At 33.6% G+C, this 23,796-nt stretch overlaps 1 protein-coding gene across 1 annotated transcript; it reads right to left on the bottom strand.

Moving 5' to 3' along the window:
- Positions 1–13,055: 13,055 nt before the first annotated feature.
- On the bottom strand, positions 13,056–23,205 carry LOC133192323 (chitinase domain-containing protein 1-like). Its single transcript, XM_061328347.1, has 11 exons — positions 23,088–23,205; positions 22,761–22,910; positions 22,380–22,512; positions 22,040–22,081; positions 21,048–21,154; positions 19,985–20,046; positions 19,245–19,337; positions 14,886–14,984; positions 14,323–14,478; positions 13,586–13,663; positions 13,056–13,231 (listed from the first exon to the last, which is right to left on the bottom strand). Exons 1-11 carry the CDS (start codon positions 23,190–23,192, stop codon positions 13,090–13,092), a joined length of 1,167 nt encoding a protein of 388 aa, XP_061184331.1. The 5' UTR covers positions 23,193–23,205; the 3' UTR covers positions 13,056–13,089.
- Between the last annotated feature and the right edge of the window lie 591 nt (positions 23,206–23,796).

Below are 23,796 nucleotides of genomic sequence, written 5' to 3'. Positions count from 1 at the left end.
TTACAGAAAAAATCTTTCCTGGCTTAGTATAATTAGAACAAGAGAAAAAATAATTATGTGTGTCTTCTACTTTTCCACAAGAACATAATGAACTTTATATAATGTTACACCTATAGAGATCCATATTTAATGCACAGTTATGTCGAAATCTTGTGTGCAGTATATTATTACGTCTTTTTCCAAAACTGAGATAAGGTGGAGCTACTGTTATTTTTTGTGCAATCGTTCTTTTAAAGGCAGAAAGTGAGCTCGAGTTTCTAGTTTCTAGTGATAACGAATTCCATTCATTAAAAACAATTGGAACAAATGATGATTTATAAGTTTGCAGTCTACACATGGGTATGTTATAATTTTGATAGTTTCTTGTTGTATAAGTGGAAGCCTTATATCGCATATCAGGTATAATATCACAGAGATAATCAGGAACTAAATTATTATGAATCTTATACATAGTATTTAATCTGTGTAGCTTGCGTCTATCACTAAGCGGCCCCAAACCAGTTTCGAAATACAAAGACTGTCTAGAAGCTGACAGAGTCTGACCAGTAACAATACGGGCTTTTTGTAGTTGTAATTTCTCCAATTCTTCAGAATCTGTATTTGAACAACCATCCCATACTACTGAAGCATATTCAAGTTGAGGGCGGATAAATGACGTATACATAAGTGAAAGAGTTTTTTGATTGATTTTAAATTTGAATTTTTTAATAGACCCATTTTCTTGTATGCATTTGATACTAAGATTTCAATATGGGATGATCAACTTAAGTTATATGAAAACGTCATTTTTAAATGCTTATAGGTTTGAACGTATTCTAATTAGTTATCTTGGAAAAGAAGCTTACGGAGTTCTAAATTTTTTTTTGTGTTAAAAAATACAACTTATTCTTCGAAGGATTAAATTTAAGTAACCACTTTTTTGACCACTCTTCTAGTGATTTAAGATCATTATTTAAATTAGTTTCAATAGATTTTACACGTTTTGAAACATACTGTAAACTTGTCGTCGGCAAATAATCTACAAAAACTTGACATTTTTTCAGCTACTTCTTTTGCATAAATTAAAAATAACAATGGACCTAACACAGAACCTTAAGGTACCCCGGTCTGCAAATGTGCCGGTGAAGATAACAAATTTCTATACATCACTTTTTGCATTCTGTTTTCTAAATAACTTTTTAATCAGTTATATACATTTCCTTTAATACCATACATCTTTGGTTTAAATAAAAGCCCTTTATGCCAGACACGATCAAAGGCTTTAGACAAATCACAAAATATAAAAAAACAAGATTTCCCTTCATCAATTTGTCTTACAATGTTATCTATTAATAGATACACAGTAGCATGACCAGGTAGGAGACCAGCTTGGTATTCATAAAAAATATTATTACAACGAAAACAGTTGTATAAATGCTTAAATACAATATGTTCCATGACTTTACTAACACAACTAAGTCATGAAACCGGTCTATAGTTAGACAAAACTGTAGGGTCATCTTTTTTAAAAGGTGGAAAAACGTTACCTATTTTCCAATTGTTAGGAAATATATTTTCTTTCAATGAACTATTAAACAGTAAATATAAAGGTTTCACATTAGAAAATTTGGTAGCTTTTAACATTTTATGACTGATAGAGTTTGCTCTAGGGGCCTTATTTACATGGAGTATAGATAAAATATCTATTATTTCTTGTTCACAAATATTTATATTATCAAATATGGTGTCACACAAAGGAGTTCAAATCTCTGGGTTATCGTCAGGAGCGAGGGTCAGAACACTGGACTCCATCCAAGATAACGGGCTGTTCGGTCCAGGTCTAAGGCCATAAAATGAAAATTTAAAGTATTAAATAAATTGAAATGTTTCGCTAATAACTAAGTTATCAACTATTTGTCTATCAGATTGTCTTGTACAGGGATTATAATAACCAAATAAACACATTTTTTGTCAGAATTTCAATCACCTTTAATTGGTTGTGAAACTTAAAACTCAAAATATTTGTAAGTTTTACTATTTTTACTTTAAATATAATTTAAATTTTTTCATATCATTTATTTATTTTTAGATATGCAGAGAGTTGATGTAACTGACAGATTTGATGAATTATCTATATATCACTAAAAGTTTCATATCATTTACTTATTTTGAGCTATGTTGATCTCATCAACAGATTTGATGAATTACCTGGATGTCTTTGAAAGTTGAAAAATTAATTTTATTTCTGTGACAGTTGTGATAAATTACCTGGATGTCACTCAGTAACATTTTAAGATAATACCTCTAATTCAGTCTTTGTTACATTACCTGGATGGAGAAATCATATGTTATTAACCTGAATACATCCACAACAGGTAGAAGCTAATCAAAGTCTGAGTTACCAAACATCCCCTCAGCATTCCTATAAATTTATACAACAAGAAACATTTTATTCATCCATTTTTTTCCCTTTCTTATGGTGTCCGGATAGGGCCATTTGCAGAAGCTCAACAGCGCGTTTAGAAAAACACGCCATAGAGCTAACACACAACACGCCATCACAATCATACAAAACACGTCACCGCGCTTATACACAACATGCCGTCGCGCTAACACGCTTTCAAACAATTCGCTGTTGCGCTAACACAACTCTACACAATATGCCGTCGCGCTAAAGCAAATTTACAAAACACGCTGTCGCGCTGTCACACAACTCGCTAACACATATTTGTGATGGCATGACGGCGAGTTTTGTGTTAGCGCGACGGCGTGTTGTGTGTTCGCGCGAAGGCGTGTTTTGCGAACTTGTGTTAGCGTGACGGCGTGTTGTTCAATGATGTGTTGGCGCGATAGCATATTGTGTGTTAGCGTGACAGAGTGTTGTGTGTTAGCGCGACGGCGTGTTTTTCTGAAACACGCTGTTGAGCTTTTACAAATGGCCCTATCCGGACACCATACTTTCTTGCATCTACTTGTAAAAAGAAGCTATTCTAAAGCATGTGACAAAGATTAAAGCAAACTCTTGATAATAAGTTGATAGCGAGCTTCTGTTATTTAATTGAATTAATATCTTGTCAGCATGTCAGTTTGTTTCAAAGTCCAAAAGACCACCCACTATAAAGTTCATAGCTACCTACATTTAACTTCTTTCTCAAATCTGTATTGAAGGTAGCCAACATTCAACATGACAGAGAGTAAACTTAAATACCCATCCGGCTCTCCTCAAGAGCACATTGTAATGTGTGAATCCCATGGATTACCTATTGATATGATATGTGAGGACTGTGATGAATTCATTTGTGCCAAGTGTGCCAAAACAGATCATAGAGATCATGATTTGAACACTTTACCCACGGCAGCCAGTCAAAGGAGGACAGGTCTACTTAAATTTCTGACAAAGATCAAGAAAGAGGGTCTACCTGGGATTAATGAGAAGATAGAGAACGTGTCAAAACAGATCGCAGAAAATAAAGAATTGTGTGAGTCTGAGATTAAAAAGCTTCAGAAGCATTTTGATGAGATAATAAGCAAGTTGACAAAATTTAGTGACCATAATGAACATTTACTGAGAGACAACCTGGAGGAAAAAATTAAAAAAATAAAAAGTAAGAAATCTGAGTTAAACAAAAAGAAGAAAGAAATTGCAGAGACAGTAAAGTTCCTGGAGGACAACAATGGCACCATGTCAGATTACGGCTTGATTGACAACCACAGAGAACTGATAGAATTGATGGCCGGCCTGGATGTTGATATAAAGGACTGTAAACATTCAATGAGATTTAGTAAAGGAGAAATCAGTGATGAGGTACTGAAGAATATGATAGGAAAGACTCTGGATTTAGATGACATCAGTTTGACTGAAACAAACTCATTTAAATATGGAGATAACATAATACATTTATTGGAGGCATTGTGTGAAGAACATTGTTTCATAGAAGAAATAAAGAAGTCACCTTATATTGAACAAGTAAACAAAGAAGGTGATGTAGAACATAAATATAAAATTGCTGCTAATGATATGTATGTGACTGATAACGTAAAGGTTTTTTTCACTGATGGTAGAAACAAGTCCATCAGGTGTCTTTCACCATCAAGATCTGTCTCTACAGTCATCAGGGTAGTTCCATTAACACCAGGAGGAATCTGACAGTCGGTGGACAGTGGACTACTGGTCACTTTGACAGACTATGAATTAGATCGTTACAAATTAGAGTCACACAACAGACGTCTGGTGAGACACATCACAGTAACAGGTGAGGTCATCCATGAGTATGAGTACCAGGAGGACGGTCAGACCAGACTGTTTACATTGCCATACAGAGTCACATAGAACAGTAACAGAGATATCTGTGTTGTGAACTGTACAAGTAAAACTACAGGTGATCTAGTGATTATGTCTCCCTCTGGTCGTATGAAGTCTGTCTACCGTGGACAGAATCTGACAAAGAGCTTTGATCCAACTGATGTAGTGTGTGACAACCTCTGTAACATCCTTGTTACTGACTCACGTAACAAACAGATCCATTTACTGAGTCCTCACCGGGAGTTTTTGAAGTTTTTACTAACAGAGATTGGATTGTGTCGTCCATCCAGATTATCACTACACAAGTCTACACTGTGGGTAGGATACTCGAAAGGACTCGTCAAAGTGATTCATTACAGAATGTAAAAATTGCATTACAAATGAATTGCGATAAAATGCATCGTACTATTCAATTAAAATTACAAAGAAACAAAAACAATTAATAACAGACAAACTAACAAAAACAAACACACAAAAAAGCAATAATTAATGATTGGAATAAAAACCATCTTATCCTCTAAAAAAAAAGCTCAATTTTAAAATTCTAAATTATTTACACTTTTTAAATGTACTTAACACGAAGAAGATTAAAATAGACGTTCTGATTGTGTGATAAAATAATGTATTCTCGTATATTTATATCACTGATATATTAAATGTATCTGTACTAATACATTACCAAATTATTTAAAGGCTTTAAAAAAATCAACAAAGGACATAAAATTAATGATTTCTGACTTATAACACTATTTCAAGGTCGTTAATTAGAAGTGAATTTTGTTGAGATCTCTCTTTCTGTGTGCATAAGTACCTACTTTCTGTATTGACCACCAAGAATTTTCTTCTTTTGTAAAAGATAATTCTGCGTGATAGTATTGATTTAACATACTGTACATTTTTATAATTAGAGATATTTTAAAAAGGATGTATCTGTTATGACTCTGGGCTAACAAGGTTTCATTGCAATAATACTTTAAAGCAAAAAAAAAAAAAAAAAAAAAAAAAAAAAAAAAAAAATGTATCAATCATAAGATATCAATTTTTTATATCAATTAAGATATCAAAGTTATTCATTGTAATAAAAAAGAGTTGAACTCAATGTGATAGAACAAATTTGTACTAATTGTACTCATGTAAAAGACAAGAGTTGTACTCATTTTGAGAAAACAAAGTTGCACTCACTTTGAGAAATTAAAGTTGTACTTACTGTGAGTGAGTATAGCTGTACTCACTATAAGAAAGCAAAGTAAAACTCACTGTCAGAAAGCAATGATATACTCACTGTCAGAAAGCAAAGTTATACTCATTGCGAGAGAACAAAGTTGTACTCACTTTGAGAAAGCAAAGTTGTACTAACTGTGAGATAGTGTAACGTGCAACGCGGCCGAACTGGTGATGTGTCTTGTGTCACCGAGAAGTTAGTATAGACTCATGTTTGTTAACCTGTTAACTCAAGGTTTTGTTGACCAAATATAATATATAACTAGAAACTCATTGCGAGCAATGAGAGGTCTTCCGTCCGATTCTGAAAATAAAAGCGAAAATTCAAGTTGAAAAAGTGATAAAAGAAATTCAGACACTCTTGGAAATTTAACCCTGTTCGTCAGCGTGAAAATCCAATGTGCTATCTCCTAAAACCGGACGTTGACGTTTTCAAGGTTACTCTAGACATTTGCACTCTGATTTACATATTTAAAATTCATTTCAAATACTTTATCTATAAAGAATATTTTTGGGAAAGTAAAATACTCAAATTATTTAGTTTTTCTCTTATAGTCGGAAGTTGTCGTATTTGTTTCCGGTGGGACCACCATCTTTCGAATCTGCGAAAAAGATGAAATAAAGTGATGCAATTTTCAATTAAAAAAAAGAAAAGTTGAAATTTTTGATTTCTTTTATCACTTCCTCTGACGACTGGAAGTGACGACTGACGCTCTGAACCAAAATGGTTTTGCCTACATCTTAAGGACCGTTGCTCATATAAGTCTGGTGTCTTAATCTCTTACCTTTTTCGAGTTCTTGCTCAGACAACTTCTCGTATAGAATTTTTCAAGAACTCTTGAGTAGTTTTAATTGTAATAAACAGGCTATATTCTGGATTGTTCAACCTACCAAGCCAACCTTCTTTTTTTTAAAGATTTTGTCAAATCAGTGTTTTTGCAATTCTCAATGCATTTCCTATGTAAAATGTTGATAAAAGGGACCTTCATAATTTTTCCCCATAATATTTCTCCAAAACTCACTTATTTCGTTTGGTTTTTGTTTTATATACATTATTGCATTTTCATTTCCTATGAATTCTAGATATTTTAGCTGAAAATGTAAATATAGAAACAAGGCAAGGACATACCGGCACCGATCTCTATTTTTGAGTTACTTCCCTTAACAGCTATAATTACATATTATTCATAAGGGTCAAGAGAGTCAGACTGGTTGATTGATTCTATCATGTAATTGACTAAATTGATTGAAACATATTGTCATAAAAATATTGGCATGGATTTATTTCAATTTTTATTCGTAGTTACTAAATGCTGCTTCCTTCATACAACTTATAGTTAGAAACTGATCTCAGTAGGTCTACCTTTCAGCATATGTCACATCTTTGCCTTTCCCAGCATACTGAGCATAACTATGGTAAATGACGACCTGTTGGCTCTTTGTCTCCTGAATACAATGTACAACAGAGCCATTACTACTTTTCTTTCTTGCTGTATAGATGATTCTACTCGTTGAAGGAAGTACACGTGCTTTTTGTTTACCTCTGTAAACATATGTTTTATTGGTTTTCACCGCTTAGAGAATTCTACACAGGAGATCACTCTCAATCACTATTTCATAAGTGAAAACACCTATGTATTTAACCTTTTTTTCTCAGGAAAACTTTGACTTGCCAATGTACGTAAAATATAACGTGGGTCCTTCAAAAATGCAAGGATTTTTAAGGATTTATTTAAAACAAATGAAAATAGCGCAGGATTCACACAGAAAAAAAACATCATTTATAAAGATGAAAACGTAAATTAAAGGTAAAAAATGAGAAAGAAAATTCAGACATAATCGAGATTAAACCCGAAATAATAGAACACCGTTGATGTTGTAGGTTAGTGTGCGTGGTACCAGCCACCTGAGGAGCTCCGAGTGCCGACCTGCTCGTCGGAGTTTACGGAGACAGCCGCCATTTTGGACCCGCTTCAAATTTTAAAATGCGAATATCTAGACTTTGGATTTATCAATTTTTTAACAAATTATATATTGAACCTTCTTGAAAATGTCTTTATTAACCCCACTAATATCAAAGAAAAATATTGAAAAACAAAAAAGTTAGAAAATTCATTTCTTTTAAATTCGCATCCGGTAACGACCGGAAGTACCGTTGACGAACGAAAGGTCATTTCCCGGCTAGGATTTATCACGATCTATAATCTCTGAAAGTTTCACATTGATATCTTTTACCGTTCTTGAGATTATCTGCGGACAAAATGTCTTTTTAAATTCAGAAAATGGTCTGTAACTTGGCACCGGAAGTGATTTTCCAAAAAATCTCTCGGATAAAATAACTTCAGATTACAACACATTGTCCCTGCAAATTTCATTAAATTCCATCCAGTAGTCTTTGAGAAATCGCGTGCACAAAATTAGATGGGCGGAAAAATAATAATAATAATAAAGAGAAGAAACAGTAGAATCACTATAAGGTCTTCCGTGAAGACGGAAGACCTTAATAACTTTAATATAAATAAAAAGAGTTTCTTCTTGATTGGACAATCACTAACTGTGGTCAACGGGTATCTCCCGCAATCGAACTTCTTAGGTCCTGCCACTCCAAAGACACTGAATATCTTGGCACTTTCCCCACATTTGTGGTATGCCACCTCTCTCCCAAAACAAGTGACTGCCTTATTCAGGTCTTATGCGTTTGGTTATCACTAAACACATAACTGTTTATCCCCCAACACTGTCTGCCTTATTCAGGTCTTAAAACAGTATGTAGGAGCATAAACGAGTCAAGGGTTATTAATTCCATCACCAGAGAGGTATCAAAAGCACTCTAATACAGCATGTATTATCCTAGTGCAGTCTATGTACTTTGGCAGTTTCAAACTACTTAAATGATCGTAAAAATAGTAATTTTTAGAGTTCTGAAATAAAAACGTATGTCCAACGTTTTATCCGAAACTAAACAATAAAAACCATTTCCGTTTCACTAACAATTTGTACTCACTGTGAGAGAACAAAGCTGTACTCATTATGAGAGAATAAAATTGTACTTACTGTGAGAGAACAAAAGTTGTACTCACTGTGAGAAAGTAAAGTTTTACTCACTGTGTAATAGCAATTTGTACTCACTGTGACATGGAAAAGTTTTACTTGCTGTGATAAAAGCTAGTTGACTATATATTGAGTTGACTTACTTTTATGAATTTCAGTAGGACATTGATACAGTCTTCTATGGCACTTTTCCCTTGAGAAAAAAATTTCATAATCACTTCTGTTCCAACCATAAAGTAAAACCCTGGGAACTGAAAAACAAAAGGCACGTGAAGAGGACAGGCGGGAGAAGATGTCAACGCATGTGTCAAGTAATAATTTCAACATCGAATCTTCAGAATTACGAATTTAAGCAAGTTTGTCTTTTTGTGACATCATCAATCCATTTTGAGAAAATTAAAAAGACAAGAATTTAATTAAAAGCTGTCCTGAACGTGGCAGCTTTGAATAAAACAATCAATGATTATTCAAAGTGATTCACTGTACTCAATATTTAAAAATTTCAAAAATGGTCAATGTTTGATATATTTCAAACATAGTTGAAGAACTGAATGACTTCTAAATGCCAGTATAAAATACATCAAACAATGGATTCAAATCTGCGACGTAAAGATCAACTACGTACTATGCGCAACTTTATAGCAAACAATCTGAACACTGCATAACACGAACCAATGACAGTTCAGAAACCAATGATAGTTACTGGTCTAATGAAAACATATCCCCCCACTAGTACTGTTGGTAGTGAGTGACCAAATGAATCAAATGAAATCATAACCCACAACTAGCGATGTTCATATAGTGCCCAATGATAGTGAGTGATCTAATGAAGTTATAACCCTCTACTAATGATGTCCACATAGTGATCAATGTCAGTGAGTGATCTAATCAAATAATTACCCCTTCTAGTGCTATTTGTAGAAATCAATGATAGTGAGTGATCTAATATAATCATAACCCCCTACTAGTGATGTTCATAAAGGGTACAATGATAGTAAGTAATCTAAAGAAATCACAGCCCTTTACTAGTGCTGTCAATAGTGATCAATGAAAGTGATCTAATGAAATCAAAACCTCCTACTAGTGATGTTTCTTGTGACCAATGATAGTTAGTGATCTTTTTTTTTATAACACTGATGAATAATACTTGATAGTGAATCTTTATTTTTATTATTAGCATGCCTGTACAAGTATTATTATTTATTGTCTTTGTCTTGACCTGTTATGCAAGGAGAGGGTGTGCATAGTCTTTGCCTGTTGCCCAATCCTTATTGATTTGTTCAATAAAATATGTTTAAAGTATAGTGACCAGTGATAGTGAGTGATCTAATGAAATCATAACCTCCTACTAGTGAAGTCCATATAGTGACCAATGATAGTGAGTGGTCTAATAAAAACATAACCTCCTACTACATGTACTAGTGATATCTGTAATGACCAATAATAGTGAGTGATCTAATGAAATCAGAACCCCCTACTTGTGATGTCCATAGTGACCAACGATAGTGCGTGGTCTACTGAAATCATACCTCCTACTAGTGATGTACATATAGTGACCAATGATAGTGAGTGGTCTAAAAAAAAACATAACCTCCTACTAGTGATATCTGTAGTGACAAATGATAGTGCTTAATTACCAGTGGTTAGACGTTTTACTTCTTGTTTGTTGTTCGTTTGATGAACAAAAGTTACTTCGAGTATTGTATCTCAAGTGCTGTACAAGAGAAAAAAATGTTTTCAAAAGAATCCCTTTATTTTCTATTGTAGATAACACCGTTTTTCTCAAGGGAGTAGACAGTGTCTGTGTGTTTCACAACACCAGCACTAGGTTCGCTGACAGCTACAGATTTGGCCTAGGTAAGTAATGTTTTTGCAGTACTTCTGTAGAATTACTTTTTGGTAATCTACGAAATCCGTGTACTTTTATACCCACATATTGAATAGATATTGTGATTCCGCAAAATTATTACCTCATGGAAAAAAGTATGTTTACAGTATTATATTCTAGTGGCTATTATTGTCAAGATGCAATATAGGTATTAAGATGGATGTTTTGCGCCTGGTTTTGTAACATACACACATGTACTTCATAACACCTACATGTACAAGAAATTGAACGATTTATGTTTGATGTTCATACTTACCCGAAAATTGTAAATCGTGGACAATATAAACTAAGATGAAATGTATGAAAGGAGAAATTTGCCAAGTTTTGTAAAAGATGAAAATATTAGAAGTTTCACTACAAGATGTATATGTAAACAAATTATAATCATCGCACATTCAGGGTTATTTACGATTTAAAAATTGTTTTAAATGAGGAATAACTCTGTTGAATTTAGCCAATTTTAAATTTGTCCACAGAAAACGACAGAAATAGGTGGTGATTAATGATATGTATTTATTTCTATATTTTCTTTTCCTGTTGTTTGAATTATGGCCGCGACTAACCTAAGTCGATAAAAGATACAAAGCAACTGTACCTTCGCCAAGCGCTAGGCACTTTGAAGTGAAAGTTGTGGGTCCTTCGGATGAGGCCTTAAAAACCGAAGTCCATTGTCACGGTAGGCGTTGGCACGATAAAGAGCCCTCATTGCTCAATGGCCCTGAAAAGGTCTTATTTTAAGCCCTTCACCGGTATATGGTGACGTCTTTATATGAGTGAAAAATTCTCGAATGGGACGTGAAACAACATACAATCAATCAATCTTTTCTTTCATAGGAGCTGAGGTTGGTATTAGTACCAGCAGAATCATGCACCTGGCCCTGTTGGTGTGGAGGGACTTCTTACCACTAAATGACTCCTCCATGGCAAGGACATGTAGTTGAGGATTTCACTATAGGAAAAATAGAATTCCGACACTTTCCTCTCCCACTGTCACAACAGCACCTATCAGAGGAGGAAGAGAGCATAGAACGAGAGGGGCAGATTACTGGTTATTTGACTTTTAAAAAAATGCAATTGGCCATGCATCTAATCTAATCAGTAGTAATCTTTAGATTTTTGATAAGATTTTGAAACCTGTCTCACGTTTTGGACTTTCAATGTGCTTTCTCATTAGAATTAGATTGCTGTCTCAAATAAATATTGTTTGATGATCAGTGGGGATTTCCTGATTTTTTCCAATGTATCAATATTTACATTTTCTAAAAATTGATATTTCTCGATGTAATCTTTGATGGTGCTTTAGAATGTATTCATTACAAATTCTAAATTTCACCATGCAAGCTTTGATTTTTTTTTTAGAATGAAAACTACTTTTCATTCATTTTTACATTTAAATAACGGAAAGTCATTGTTTATTCCAAGCCAGTAAATGTCAAGGTCGTCATGAAAGCAACAACACCTGTATTACTACAGTTTGCTACAGTTTCTGTTGTTCTACATATTACCATAAATATTTTACATGGGCTATTTTTTTACTACACTTAAAATGAGAAAAAAATCATTCGATTTAGTTTTAAGCCATAATATTTCTAGAGCTGAGAAAAGTTGTTATTTTACCAACTCAGGAAGGTTGCCACAATATTTATTCTGCAGTTACTTATATATACAATTTTATCACTGATCTGGGTGTAGTGTAGATCTATTCCAGATGTTTATCTGATGTTTTTTAAATACATGTATAAATAAATAACAGTTTCTGTGTTTAATCACAATGAATGTAGTTAAAACCTCGAATCTCAAACATTGAAATCTTGACTACCTTTGATAATTTGGGGTAAATTTTGAAGTCCCAACGACCTGTTATCCTTTAAGCCTTTATGTACTTCAATATCTCTTGGTTTTTCTTGAGTCCATTGAGTTTTAGATTACAGACTTTGACAGTATTTAATATGCATACATATACATGTATATTAGGTAGATATTAAAATTTTGACGCTTCAGATATTTCATATTCATATGGTCCAATATTTCATATCATACGTGGAAGCACTCAACATCTAAATAAGACAATGTAATATATGATAATGAAAATATTTTCTTATTTGTTCTTCTCCTATAACTCAGCTATGCCAGGCACCTACAAGCTTTGCCCCCTATAACTCAGCTATGCCAGGCACCTACATGTTTTGCCTCCTATAGTTCAGCTATGCCAGGCACGTGTTTTGCCTCTTATTACTCAGCTATGCCAGGTACCTACATGTTTTGCCTTTTTTCAGTTTTTTCAGTACAGTACCGGAATGAAAACATGGCATCTTGATGTAGGCAAATGCTTGCTTAAATGCTTTTGTAAAAAAAGTTAGTGCAATATAAACTCAAAGAGACTCTGAAATGTCATTAACTAGTATTCAGTCACATGGTTTGTTTTGTGTATATATTAGTATCAGTATTAGAGGAAACTTTAAATCCAGATAGCATGGGGGAAAGACACTAAATTAATGCAATACGGTGATCAAGGTAGCTCTGGTTCTAATAATTATGGAGCAACCTCGACTTCTGCACAAAGGACGAAATCTGATTGACATTTTTTAACAGTCACTAAGAATAACAAAGAAATTAACAAAACACAACAATATTTATTATAAAGAGATCACAATAAATCGTAAAAGTAGTCCAGTCCTTGACCTATTTCCCAGATAGAGATTCCCGTTCCTAGTTGTTTAGCTAGTTCTATTCGTTTTTGTAGAGAAAGTAACGTTGGGTAAAAAATGACACTTTTTGATCTGTCTGTTCTGAAAGAAAAAAAAAAGATTGGGATTCATTGGTTAAGTCTGCCAGCTATAGATGATAACTGCAAATGAACAACTTTGGGCATCATTTAAATTTGTTTGTTTGCACTCTCCCGACCAACTGGCTAAAAACTGCCCGACTCAAAACGTTTTTCTGAACCTCCAGGAAACGATATTTTTCTTTTTTATTTCTAAATTTTCTCATCTCGTCAATATGTAAGCTGAATTTTTCTTTGAAAAAATTTTCCCACCTACCTACTGACCCTGAATTGGGAGAAGGCAAACAACCACAATTTTAATGATTGCCTTATATACAATAAAATTTGTTCAAGAAATTGCTGGAATTTGTCCACTTACTTGTATTCTGCTGCATGCTCTTGTGAATCTTCATCCCATTTAAACTTAGGCTTATATTTCTTTAAAATTTCTAAGTATCTGAAAGAAAGATATTTTTCCACAATTTTTAAAACACATTAACATACAATATGTGCTATATTTCTCATAGAAAAGTTAGATAATCATTTAGTATATTGAGTCTTTATGAAATAAACATGTCTAATTATTTAACATCACGCAGTTAGTTATTCAGTATTTATTTTTAAACAAGAATGTATTTTCTGAATGATTTAATACCTTAAAGCTGTTTTTTTATAGCTGGAATATAATTTTGGCCTATTTTGACAATTTTAAATTATGATTCACCAAAATAGAAATCCTTAATTCAATTCCTTTTGTGCATACTTTTGTACTTGGTTTGCAGGCATGATCAGTAAAGTGACTCAGATGATACCTTAGTTGTTCATGTGGTTTGGTGGTTAGTATGCAATTAAAAATTTGACAAAAGCCTTGTTACCGTCATATTTAGGTTCAATTTTTTAATAAATAAAAAAATATTATTAAACAAATAAGATATTCGCTACACTAACGCAATTAAACCAAATAAATGAAATATGATTCACCAAAATAAATTCTGCCAAATTTAATGGTAATACTTTGAAGACCTCAACCCGCTAAATCTGAACCATCATACACCCAAACTATATGGTAAATGTTTATCCCGGGTATATGGTCAAACCCGATCTACAAAAACTCACTGGTTGCCTACAATAGGTCCTCCCCCTCCTACTGAGTACTCATTGCCATAAAAGTTTAGCCCCAGTAGAATTTTCTGTCTGACCTCCGGGTTATCATCAGGGGCTAGGGCCAGGACACAGGACTCCATCCAAGATAATGGACTGTTAGGTCCAGGTCTGAAAAAATAACCTAACTGTGATTCAAGGCAATACAATGAAAATGTACACTGTTAAAAAAATTGAAATAATTTGTTTGTTAATTAGAAAGTTTTCAAATATGTAATTATCAATTTAACTTCTAGAGGAATTTTTAAACAACAGAAGTTTTAGTCAGATTTCAATCATCTGATTCTGTATGTGCATATTAAATGTGAAACGAAACTAAACATATTTCAAGCAGTTTACTATTTTATTTCACATCAATTACTCATTTTGAGCTATGTTGATAAAATGACAGATCTGATGAATAACTTAAATTTCACTAAAATTTAAAAATAACCTTTATGTCACACAATGTGATAAACAATCTAGTTGTCACAGAAATTTTGAAATGACCCTTCTAACTGAATCTTTTGTAACATTACCTAGATGGGTTGGAGAAATCATACGTCATCAAACTAAATGCATCCACAACAGGAAGAAGCTCATCAAAGTCCGATTTACCAAACATTCCTTCAACATTCCTTAAAAAGCAAGAGGCATTTGCATCATCAAGCATTTTCTCTCCCCTCCTATAAGTAGGATATTTCCTATCACCGAACTCTTACTAGGGTTGTATTAGTGTGAACCTGTTATACCTACAATCCTAGCCCCTAGCTACTAAGTATATATTAGTATAACCTACTCATACCTGCAAAACTGATCCTACTAGGTTTGTGACAGTGTGAACAACAATACGAACTACTGCTAGGGGAGGCATATCAGTATGGACCTTTTATCTTCAATCTTTCTTCACACTAGAGATGTGTGAAAGTGATCCTTTTGTATCTACAAACATAACTCCTAATAGAGGTGTGTGAAAGTGATCCTTTTGTACCTACAAACCTTAATCCTACCAATGATGTGTAAATGTGATTCTATTGTAACTTCAAACTTAACTCCTACTAGGTTTTGTCAAATCTATATATTTGCCTTCTTCTTGGGCTGTTTGTGTGTGAACATGTTGTACCTGCAGTCAAGCACAATGTTGAAATAAAAATAAGATATAATGATTAGCTTTTTAGATTTGATAAAATGAAGTCCAACATCTTTCCAATCAATATAACCTACATTTGATATACCAGTATACCAGTCAATGACGCACGAATACATCGAGTTTAAATCTATCTCTTGGTGATCATTTGGTATTGTATATCTCTTTGTTCATATTCTATATCTTTCAACTCCAATGCCCATCAAAATGTATAGCTATATGTCTATCTCAAATTTAGGTCATAGGTAGGCAATATTCAACAAATATGACAGAGAGTAAACCCAAATATCCACTGGGCTCCCCTCAAGAGCATATTGAAATGTGTAAAACTCATGATTTACCTATTGATGTGATCTGTGAAGATTGTGATGAATTTATTTGTGGTAAAAGTGCCAAAACAGATCATAGAGATCATGACTGGAGCACTATACCCACGGCAGCCAGTCAAACGAGGAGAGGTCTGCTGAAATTTCTGAAGAAGATAAAGGAAGAGGATCTGCCTTGGATTGATGGGAAGATAGAGAAGATTCCACAACAGATCACAGAAAATAAAGAACTGTGTGACTCTGAGATTAAAAAAATACAGAAGCATGTTGATGAGATAATGGCTAGGCTGTCAGAAATCAAAGAACATAATGAACAAAGATTAAGAGACCACTTGGAGGAAAAAAATGAAAAACTGAAAAGTAACAAATCTGAGTTGTACAAAAAGAAGAAAGAAATTTCAGACTTGGTTAAGTTCATGGAAGACAACAAAAGTTGTATGTCAGATTACAGTTTGCTTGACAACCACAGAGAACTGAAAAAACTCCTGTCAGCGCTGGACATCGATCTAAAGAACTCTAAACATTCATTAAGATATAGAAAAGGAGATATCAGCGATGAGCTTTTGAAGAATATGATTGGAAAGACTCTGGATTTTAATCATATAACTTTGATTGAAACAAGTTCCTTTAAATATGGAAATAAACCAATAGTTTTGTTGAGGGCATTGTGTGAAGACCAATGTTGCATAAGACATTTTTTATCAGATTGCACTGAACAAATCAACAGTGAAGGTAAGAAACAACATAAATATACTTTCACACCTGATGACCTGTGTGTGACGGATACTGGTGATGTTTATTTTACCGCCAATAAAAAAAATTCCATCGGCTGTCTGTCAAAATCAGGATCTGTCTCTACAATCATCAGTACATACCCACTGGTACCACGGGGAATCTGTCAGTCAGTGGACGGTGGACTACTGGTCACCTTGATAGACATGAAATCACATCCTTACAAATTAGAGCCACACAGTAGACGTCTGGTGAGACACATCACAGTGACAGGCGATGTCATCCATGAGTATGAGTACCAAGCGGACGGTCAGACCAGACTGTTTATATTTCCACGCAGAGTCACACAGAACTGTAAAAGTGATATCTGTGTTGTTAACCGCACAAGTGACACTACAGGTGATCTAGTGTTTATGACTCCCTCTGGTCGTATGAAGTTCGTTTACAGTGGACAGGACCTGAGAGAGGACTTTTGGCCAGGTAATGCAGTGTGCGACTCCCTCTGTAACATTCTTGTTCCTGACATTAACAACAAACAGATCCATCTGCTAGATCCTGATGGTGCATTTTTGAAGTTCTTACTAAAAGAAAATGAAGTGAACCGTCCATCCAGATTATCCAGATTATCACTGTACAAGTCTACGCTATGGGTGGGATATTGGGAAGGACATGTCAAAGTGTTTCAATACAGATTGTAAAATGTATTACAAATGAATTGTGAAACAAAACGCATAATAATTTCCATCGAAAATCTGTAAGATTTTTCAACTTTTATAAGATACATTTTTTGAAAAATACTGAACAATGAAATGCTTTCTTTGGTTGTTAGTATGGGGTTAATCTTGCGGCTTTTTGTGAAAAAAAAGAAGAGGAAATCATAACCAGCATATGCAAGTTATGTAATTTTTTCTGCAATAGCTGTAATGTTAATCCACATACTAACAAATGAAAAAAGACATTTTATTGTTTATATGTATGTCTTTGTAAATAACCATATAAAGTAGGATTGAGTACAATAAATACTGTAGTTTTGATATGTATGTCATTCACTCATGGTATGTCTCCTTGATGCCTGAAATCACAATAGCTGTATCAGCTTCCATTTCCCAAGCCTTTAGATCACTTTAATCTGACTGCTTGAAGATTGATTGATTGTTGTTTTACGTCCCATTTGAGAATTTTTTTATTCATATAGAGACGTCACCATATACCAATGAAAGGCTTCATTCCCCAAAGCTTCACTTCAAATACCTTATTGGTATTCCATACCAAAGGGTTGCTAGGTCATTCCATCATTCCATCATTCACTGCTTTTTATTAGCATGAATCTATGGAATGCCAAATAAACATGTATTCAAATATTTGAACCAATCTTCAATTAAATATGCCTATATTCAAATAATTAAATCTATCTCCACATGAATTGAAGAAAGTTAAAATTGAAATAAAGATGGGTACAATATATTAATGAATTAAAGATAGGTGTGAATAATTATATCTATCTTTAAATGATTTAACCTAGTAGGTTCAAATAAATTACACTTATCTGTAAAGGAATTACATGTAACTTCAATTTAATTAAACATAGGTTCAATTGAATTATACTTATCTTCAATTCATTTGAAGATCGATACAATTGATTGAAAGATTGGTACAACTGATTTGAAGATACATGTAGGTACAATTGAAACATATCGACAAAGGAATTGAACACAGATAGGTTCAAATATTTAAATATATATTAATTTGGTGTTCCATATAGGTCTTTACCATTACAATAAATATGCAGTTTTTTTTTTTTACTTTTCAAGCTAGGGCAACATGGGGCAACATATCTCTTTAAATAATGATCTCAGTAGCCTCATTGTGAAGTTGTAATATTGTGAGTTTCTTTATGAATCTGATGAGGGGAGACATGATGATATGTAGCAGGGAGGACATGATGGTCTAATCAGCCAATCAGATTCTGCTTTATTGCATGATAATGATTTATTCATTCACAGAAAATCACATTCCCCAAAGGCAACATGATTTTTTTTAAGCCTTAGGGTTAACAAATCTTTATATCTCCCAAACATTTATACATCAATTGTTTATACTGTTAACAAGACAAGGTTATATTTACTTTTGCTACTAAGGTATTCTCCGATAAGACAATAATTCTGACAGGACATTTTCAGAGGCCTCCAAAGGAGCGGGATACAATATTTCCCTGGGAAGACCAATTTTTAATTTGCTCTGTTGTGTGACTGTCTAGACCAATCAGATGACAGGTTTAACAAATTTGTTTTAATGAGGTATAATTCAGTTTGGTCTAATATCTTTAACTTAGTTCCTACTAGGTATGACCAATTTATTGTTACATGTTATCAATTGTCTACATTGTGAGCATGATATATGTATAAAATTCGAATTTCTTACAGAAGGCTAGCTAAAATTCTATTTAAAATTGGTTTCTATGTAGGTCATAATATATTTACAGTAAAACTTATCTAATCCAGACACCACTAGCTGCATAAAAATATGCTGAATTACACAAAATTCTGTATTAGAAATCATTTAAAACAATTGAATCTACTGAAAGGGACTTAAATTTACATCGCATTAGGCAAGATTTTGGAATACACAACATCCAGATTAGAAAGTTTCACTGTAATTGACATTCAAACTTGGCAAACTAAACCAAGACTTACCCAGGGTATATTGGAGGTGGAATCACCAGTATCAATGTTTTTCCTTCTTCATCAAATGCCTGACCTACATGCTTCAGGAAATGGACCAATTCTCTACAATTAATGGGTGATGCAATATTTATATAATATTGACACTATTAAAATGACTTATTATAAACTGAATTACAAATTAGATCAAAGAAACTGATGTTATTCACCTCTGCCTCACACATCATTGGGAACAAATTAATCAGTAAGGCATTTGAAATGTACAATATATATTTTTTTCATGTTAGAAGTACCACTATAGAATTCTAAATTATTTACATGTAAACTTTTTTCAGATGCACTTTACACCAGGAACATGAAAATAAATGTTTTGAACATGTGTTAAATGTATTCTCTGATCATTTATAAAACAAAATCAGTCAAACCTACTTATCTTGAGTTCAGTGGGACTGGTAAAAAAACCCTGAGGTGTCAGGGGTAAAATACTTGAAGAATAAGTAGTTGGGACTTCCAAATCACTTTGACATATCCACGGTATTCAAGATATCAGTGTTCGAGATACCGAAGTTCAATTGTATATTCAATGGAATAAAGTCTTGTACTATTGCATTACTAAGTTAGCCAATGCACAAAAATGTTCATATGATTTCAAGAAACTATAAAGTAAATAAAATACATGTACTGTGATCTCTCTAAACACTGTGTTCAAGGGAGGTAATTGGCAGTAGATATGATGAGATACAAATACTTACTTTCTGTATTGACCACCAAGCTGGGACCAGATTTCTATGGTTAAACCAGGAAATTTCTTTTTCTGCAAAACATAATTCTTCATGATTGTCTTGACTTTACAAACTGTACATTTTTGTAATAAGATACTTGAAAAATGGAAGGTATATCTTCCTGATTCTTGAAAAACAGTTAAGGTTTAATACACTTATACTTTAAAATAAAAACAAAAATGTGTTCATCATGGGATATTGAAGTTGTATTCACTGTGAGATGGCAAACTTGTACTCATTGTGGGATATTGACGGTATAGCGGGAATTTTTAGCGAGGTGCTAACTTTGGCTTATTTTAGTGGTTTTGAAGTAGCCCGCTAAAATTTTGATCACATAATTGCACCCTTGTGTATAAGTATTGAATACAAGAAAAATAACTTTGTTCAGTCTGTTATCAAAAAATATATCTCTCATCTGGTGTTTGTTTTTACTCAAAATCTTGCCTAAATCTGTATTCATGCATATATTAAATGTACTGAAAACACATCCAGAAGATGAACTTCCTCTACTTAACAAGTCAAGGAACTATGTGTCCACCAAAATAACTCCCGCCAAAATTATTGGCATACCTTTTTGCAAGCAAAACACCAAATTTTACACCCACTAAAGAAACCCGCTATTGTGCATCTTTTGAGATAGCAAACTTGTACTTATTGTGAGAGAGGAAACTGTACACAGTGTGAGATAGCAAATGTACTCATTTTGAGAAAGCAAAGGTACTCACTGACAGAGAAAAAAACTTGTGTTTATTGTGAGATAGCAAACTTGTACTCATTGAAAGAGAGAGAGAGAGAGAGAGAGAGAGAGAGAGCAAACTTGTACTCATTGTGAGAGAGAGAGAGAGAGCAAACTTGTACTCACTGTGAGAGAGAGAGAGAGCAAATTTGTACTCATTGTGTGTGTGTATGTGAGAGAGAGAGAGAGAGACAGAGCAAACTTGTACTCACAGGTAGATAGCAAAAGTGCATACACACTGTCAGAGGGAAAAGTTGTACTTGCTGTGAAACAACCAAGTTGCTTGTATTCACTTACTTTTATGAATTTCAGCAGAACATTTATACAGTCTTCTATGGCATCTTCACTTGAGAACAAACTTTCATAATCATTTCTGCTCCAACCGTCAAATAGAACCCTGGGAACTTAAGAACAGAAGACAGGTAAATTGTTAATATCTAGATATCTAAAGTAGGGGAACTTAAGAACAGAAGACAGGTAAATTGTTAATATCTAGATATCTAAAGTAGGGAAACTTAAGAACAGAAGACAGGTAAATTGTTAATATCTAGATATCTAAAATAGGGGAACTTAAGAACAGAAGACAGGTAAATTGTTAATATCTAGATATCTAAAGTAGGGGAACTTAAGAACAGAAGACAGGTAAATTGTTAATATCTAGATATCTAAAGGAGGGGAACTTAAGAACAGAAGACAGGTAAATTGTTAATATCTAGATATCTAAAGGTGGGGAACTTAAGAACAGAAGACAGGTAAATTGTTAATATCTAGATATCTAAAGGAGGGGAACTTAAGAACAGAAGACAGGTAAATTGTTAATATCTAGATATCTAAAGGAGGGGAACTTAAGAACAGAAGACAGGTAAATTGTTAATATCTAGATATCTAAAGGAGGGGAACTTAAGAACAGAAGACAGGTAAATTGTTAATATCTAGATATCTAAAGGAGGGGAACTTAAGAACAGAAGACAGGTAAATTGTTAATATCTAGATATCTAAAGGAGGGGAACTTAAGAACAGAAGACAGGTAAATTGTTAATATCTAGATATCTAAAGTAGGGGAACTTAAGAACAGAAGACAGGTAAATTGTTAATATCTAGATATCTAAAGTAGGGGAACTTAAGAACAGAAGACAGGTAAATTGTTAATATCTAGATATCTAAAGTAGGGGAACTTAAGAACAGAAGACAGGTAAATTGTTAATATCTAGATATCTAAAGGAGGGGAGAAGTGATTTGTACATACTTGTATGAAGTTATAATTTCAACATTGAATTTTCAGAATTTACCCATTTGAGCAGGTTTGCCTTTTGTGACATCATCAACCCAACCTGTGAAGTAAAGAAATAGGGTTCAAAGAAAAGCTAACCTGATACAGAACATAACAGCTTTGAAATTCATTATCCCTCTCTACACTCATATAAGATTTTTCCTTTATGCTTAATGCTTTTCCCCTGTATGTAGAAGCTTGTATAAGTCTACCCTGATCAATGTCATAGTCTCCCTGTATGAAGAAGCATGTATAAGTCTATCCAGATCAATGTCATAGTCTCCTGTTAAGAAGCATGTATAAGCATACCCTGATCAATGTCTTAGTTCCCCTGTATGAAGATGCATGTAAAAGCCTACCCTGATCAATGTCATGGTCCCCCTGTATGAAGAAGGTCCCTCCTTTCCTCCTCTTGATCTGTAACCAGACTGGTGACACAAAAGAAAACTTCTGAGAGAAAATCTTAGCTATATCATACCCATGACTGTTCCACTGAAAGAAAAAAATATCAAAGTTTTCAAGATATTGAGAAGGTTCATATCTAATTTTTGCAAACAGAAGGTCTTGTGTAACTATGTGAAAATAAAGTTTGTGAGAATAAAAAGTTATTTACAGCACTTGAGATATCACATGTAAATACTGAATTTTATCGACAGGTACATGTATACAGTACACAAACTCCTCCACTAGAATTCTTTTTTTACTTTACTCGACAAACCTCTAGTTCATATATCACTTACGGGTGTGACATAGGCCAGGGTGATCCCAGGAAAATGCTTGACCTCTCGATCTCTGTCACAATACGAGGCATGCTCCTTAATGATGTCCTTGGACTTCAGCTTCTCTGTCACCAAACCTCTGTCTACGACATTCACAGAGCTTAATTTTACCTGTAAAATGAATCATTGCAGGAACATGGGTCATGACAAGTCAGAATTACATCAGTGTAAAATCTATCACATAGAATTCTAATTTTTTGCTATTAAGCTGTAATGGATGTATGAATCATGAATATTTTATGAACATGAGTAAAACCAGCTGAGTTACACTAGGTTATAATACAGTACCTCATTTGGTCTTTCCTTTTTCTTGTCACTCTTAGATAATGTTGCCTCTGATATCCCTAACAACACAAGCAGGCCAAACCATCCACTCAGGATATTAAAATTCATATCAGTCTGGTTTCTATGTGTGAAATAAAAAATGAATATTGATCCAAATCCACGACACTTAAAACTAACAATAAAATTCAATGCTAGGTCAATCATGCATATTAAATGGACAATTATTTTGAATTCCAAAATACCAACTAATATACCATAGCTTCATATTGGCTACCTGTAGTTCTCTGCATCATGTTTCACTGTTAAGCCAAAGAGATTAAATTGTTTTGTGTTCCATTTAGATCATGTTATATATACTTAACTTCAATAGACAGAGGCTTCAAAAGTATATTTAATTGCATATATTCAATTTGTACTGTATTTCAAGACATAAAAAAAAAAACACTTGTAAAAAGATGCTTGAACATTTTTTTGTACATATGGCCTGAAACCATGCCACTTAAAAAAAATAAAGCAGCAAATTTCAATCAGAAACCCACCACTCACTATATTTCAGTTAAATTCAAATTACGATGATAGACAAAAAATGGTTAAATCAAGCTGCTCCTGTGTTCTTTGTTAAACCAGGGGCCCATTTTACAAAAGAACTTACGACTAAGACCAAAAACTTTAGTTGATTGTAAAATTGTGCAAAATTAATGATTCTGTTTGC

This window comes from Saccostrea echinata, unplaced genomic scaffold, assembly GCF_033153115.1.
Source record: "Saccostrea echinata isolate AGI-Se365-2 ecotype Australia unplaced genomic scaffold, CSIRO_AGI_Sech_v1 ptg000025l, whole genome shotgun sequence".
Lineage (NCBI taxonomy): Eukaryota > Metazoa > Mollusca > Bivalvia > Ostreida > Ostreidae > Saccostrea > Saccostrea echinata.
Note: the sequence above shows the minus strand (reverse complement) of the source record. Positions and strands in the feature narration are given on the sequence as shown.

Bases quoted from the DNA above. Each gene is read 5' to 3' on its own strand.
- LOC133192323 (XM_061328347.1), bottom strand. From the start codon at position 23,192: ATGAATTTTAATATCCTGAGTGGATGGTTTGGCCTGCTTGTGTTGTTA. The intron at 19,338-19,984 runs GTAAGTATTTGT...CATTAATTGTAG, and splicing joins CTTGGTGGTCAATACAGAAA to AGAATTGGTCCATTTCCTGA. The intron at 14,479-14,885 runs GTAATGTTACAA...TTATTTTTTCAG, and splicing joins GATTTCTCCAACCCATCTAG to ACCTGGACCTAACAGTCCAT.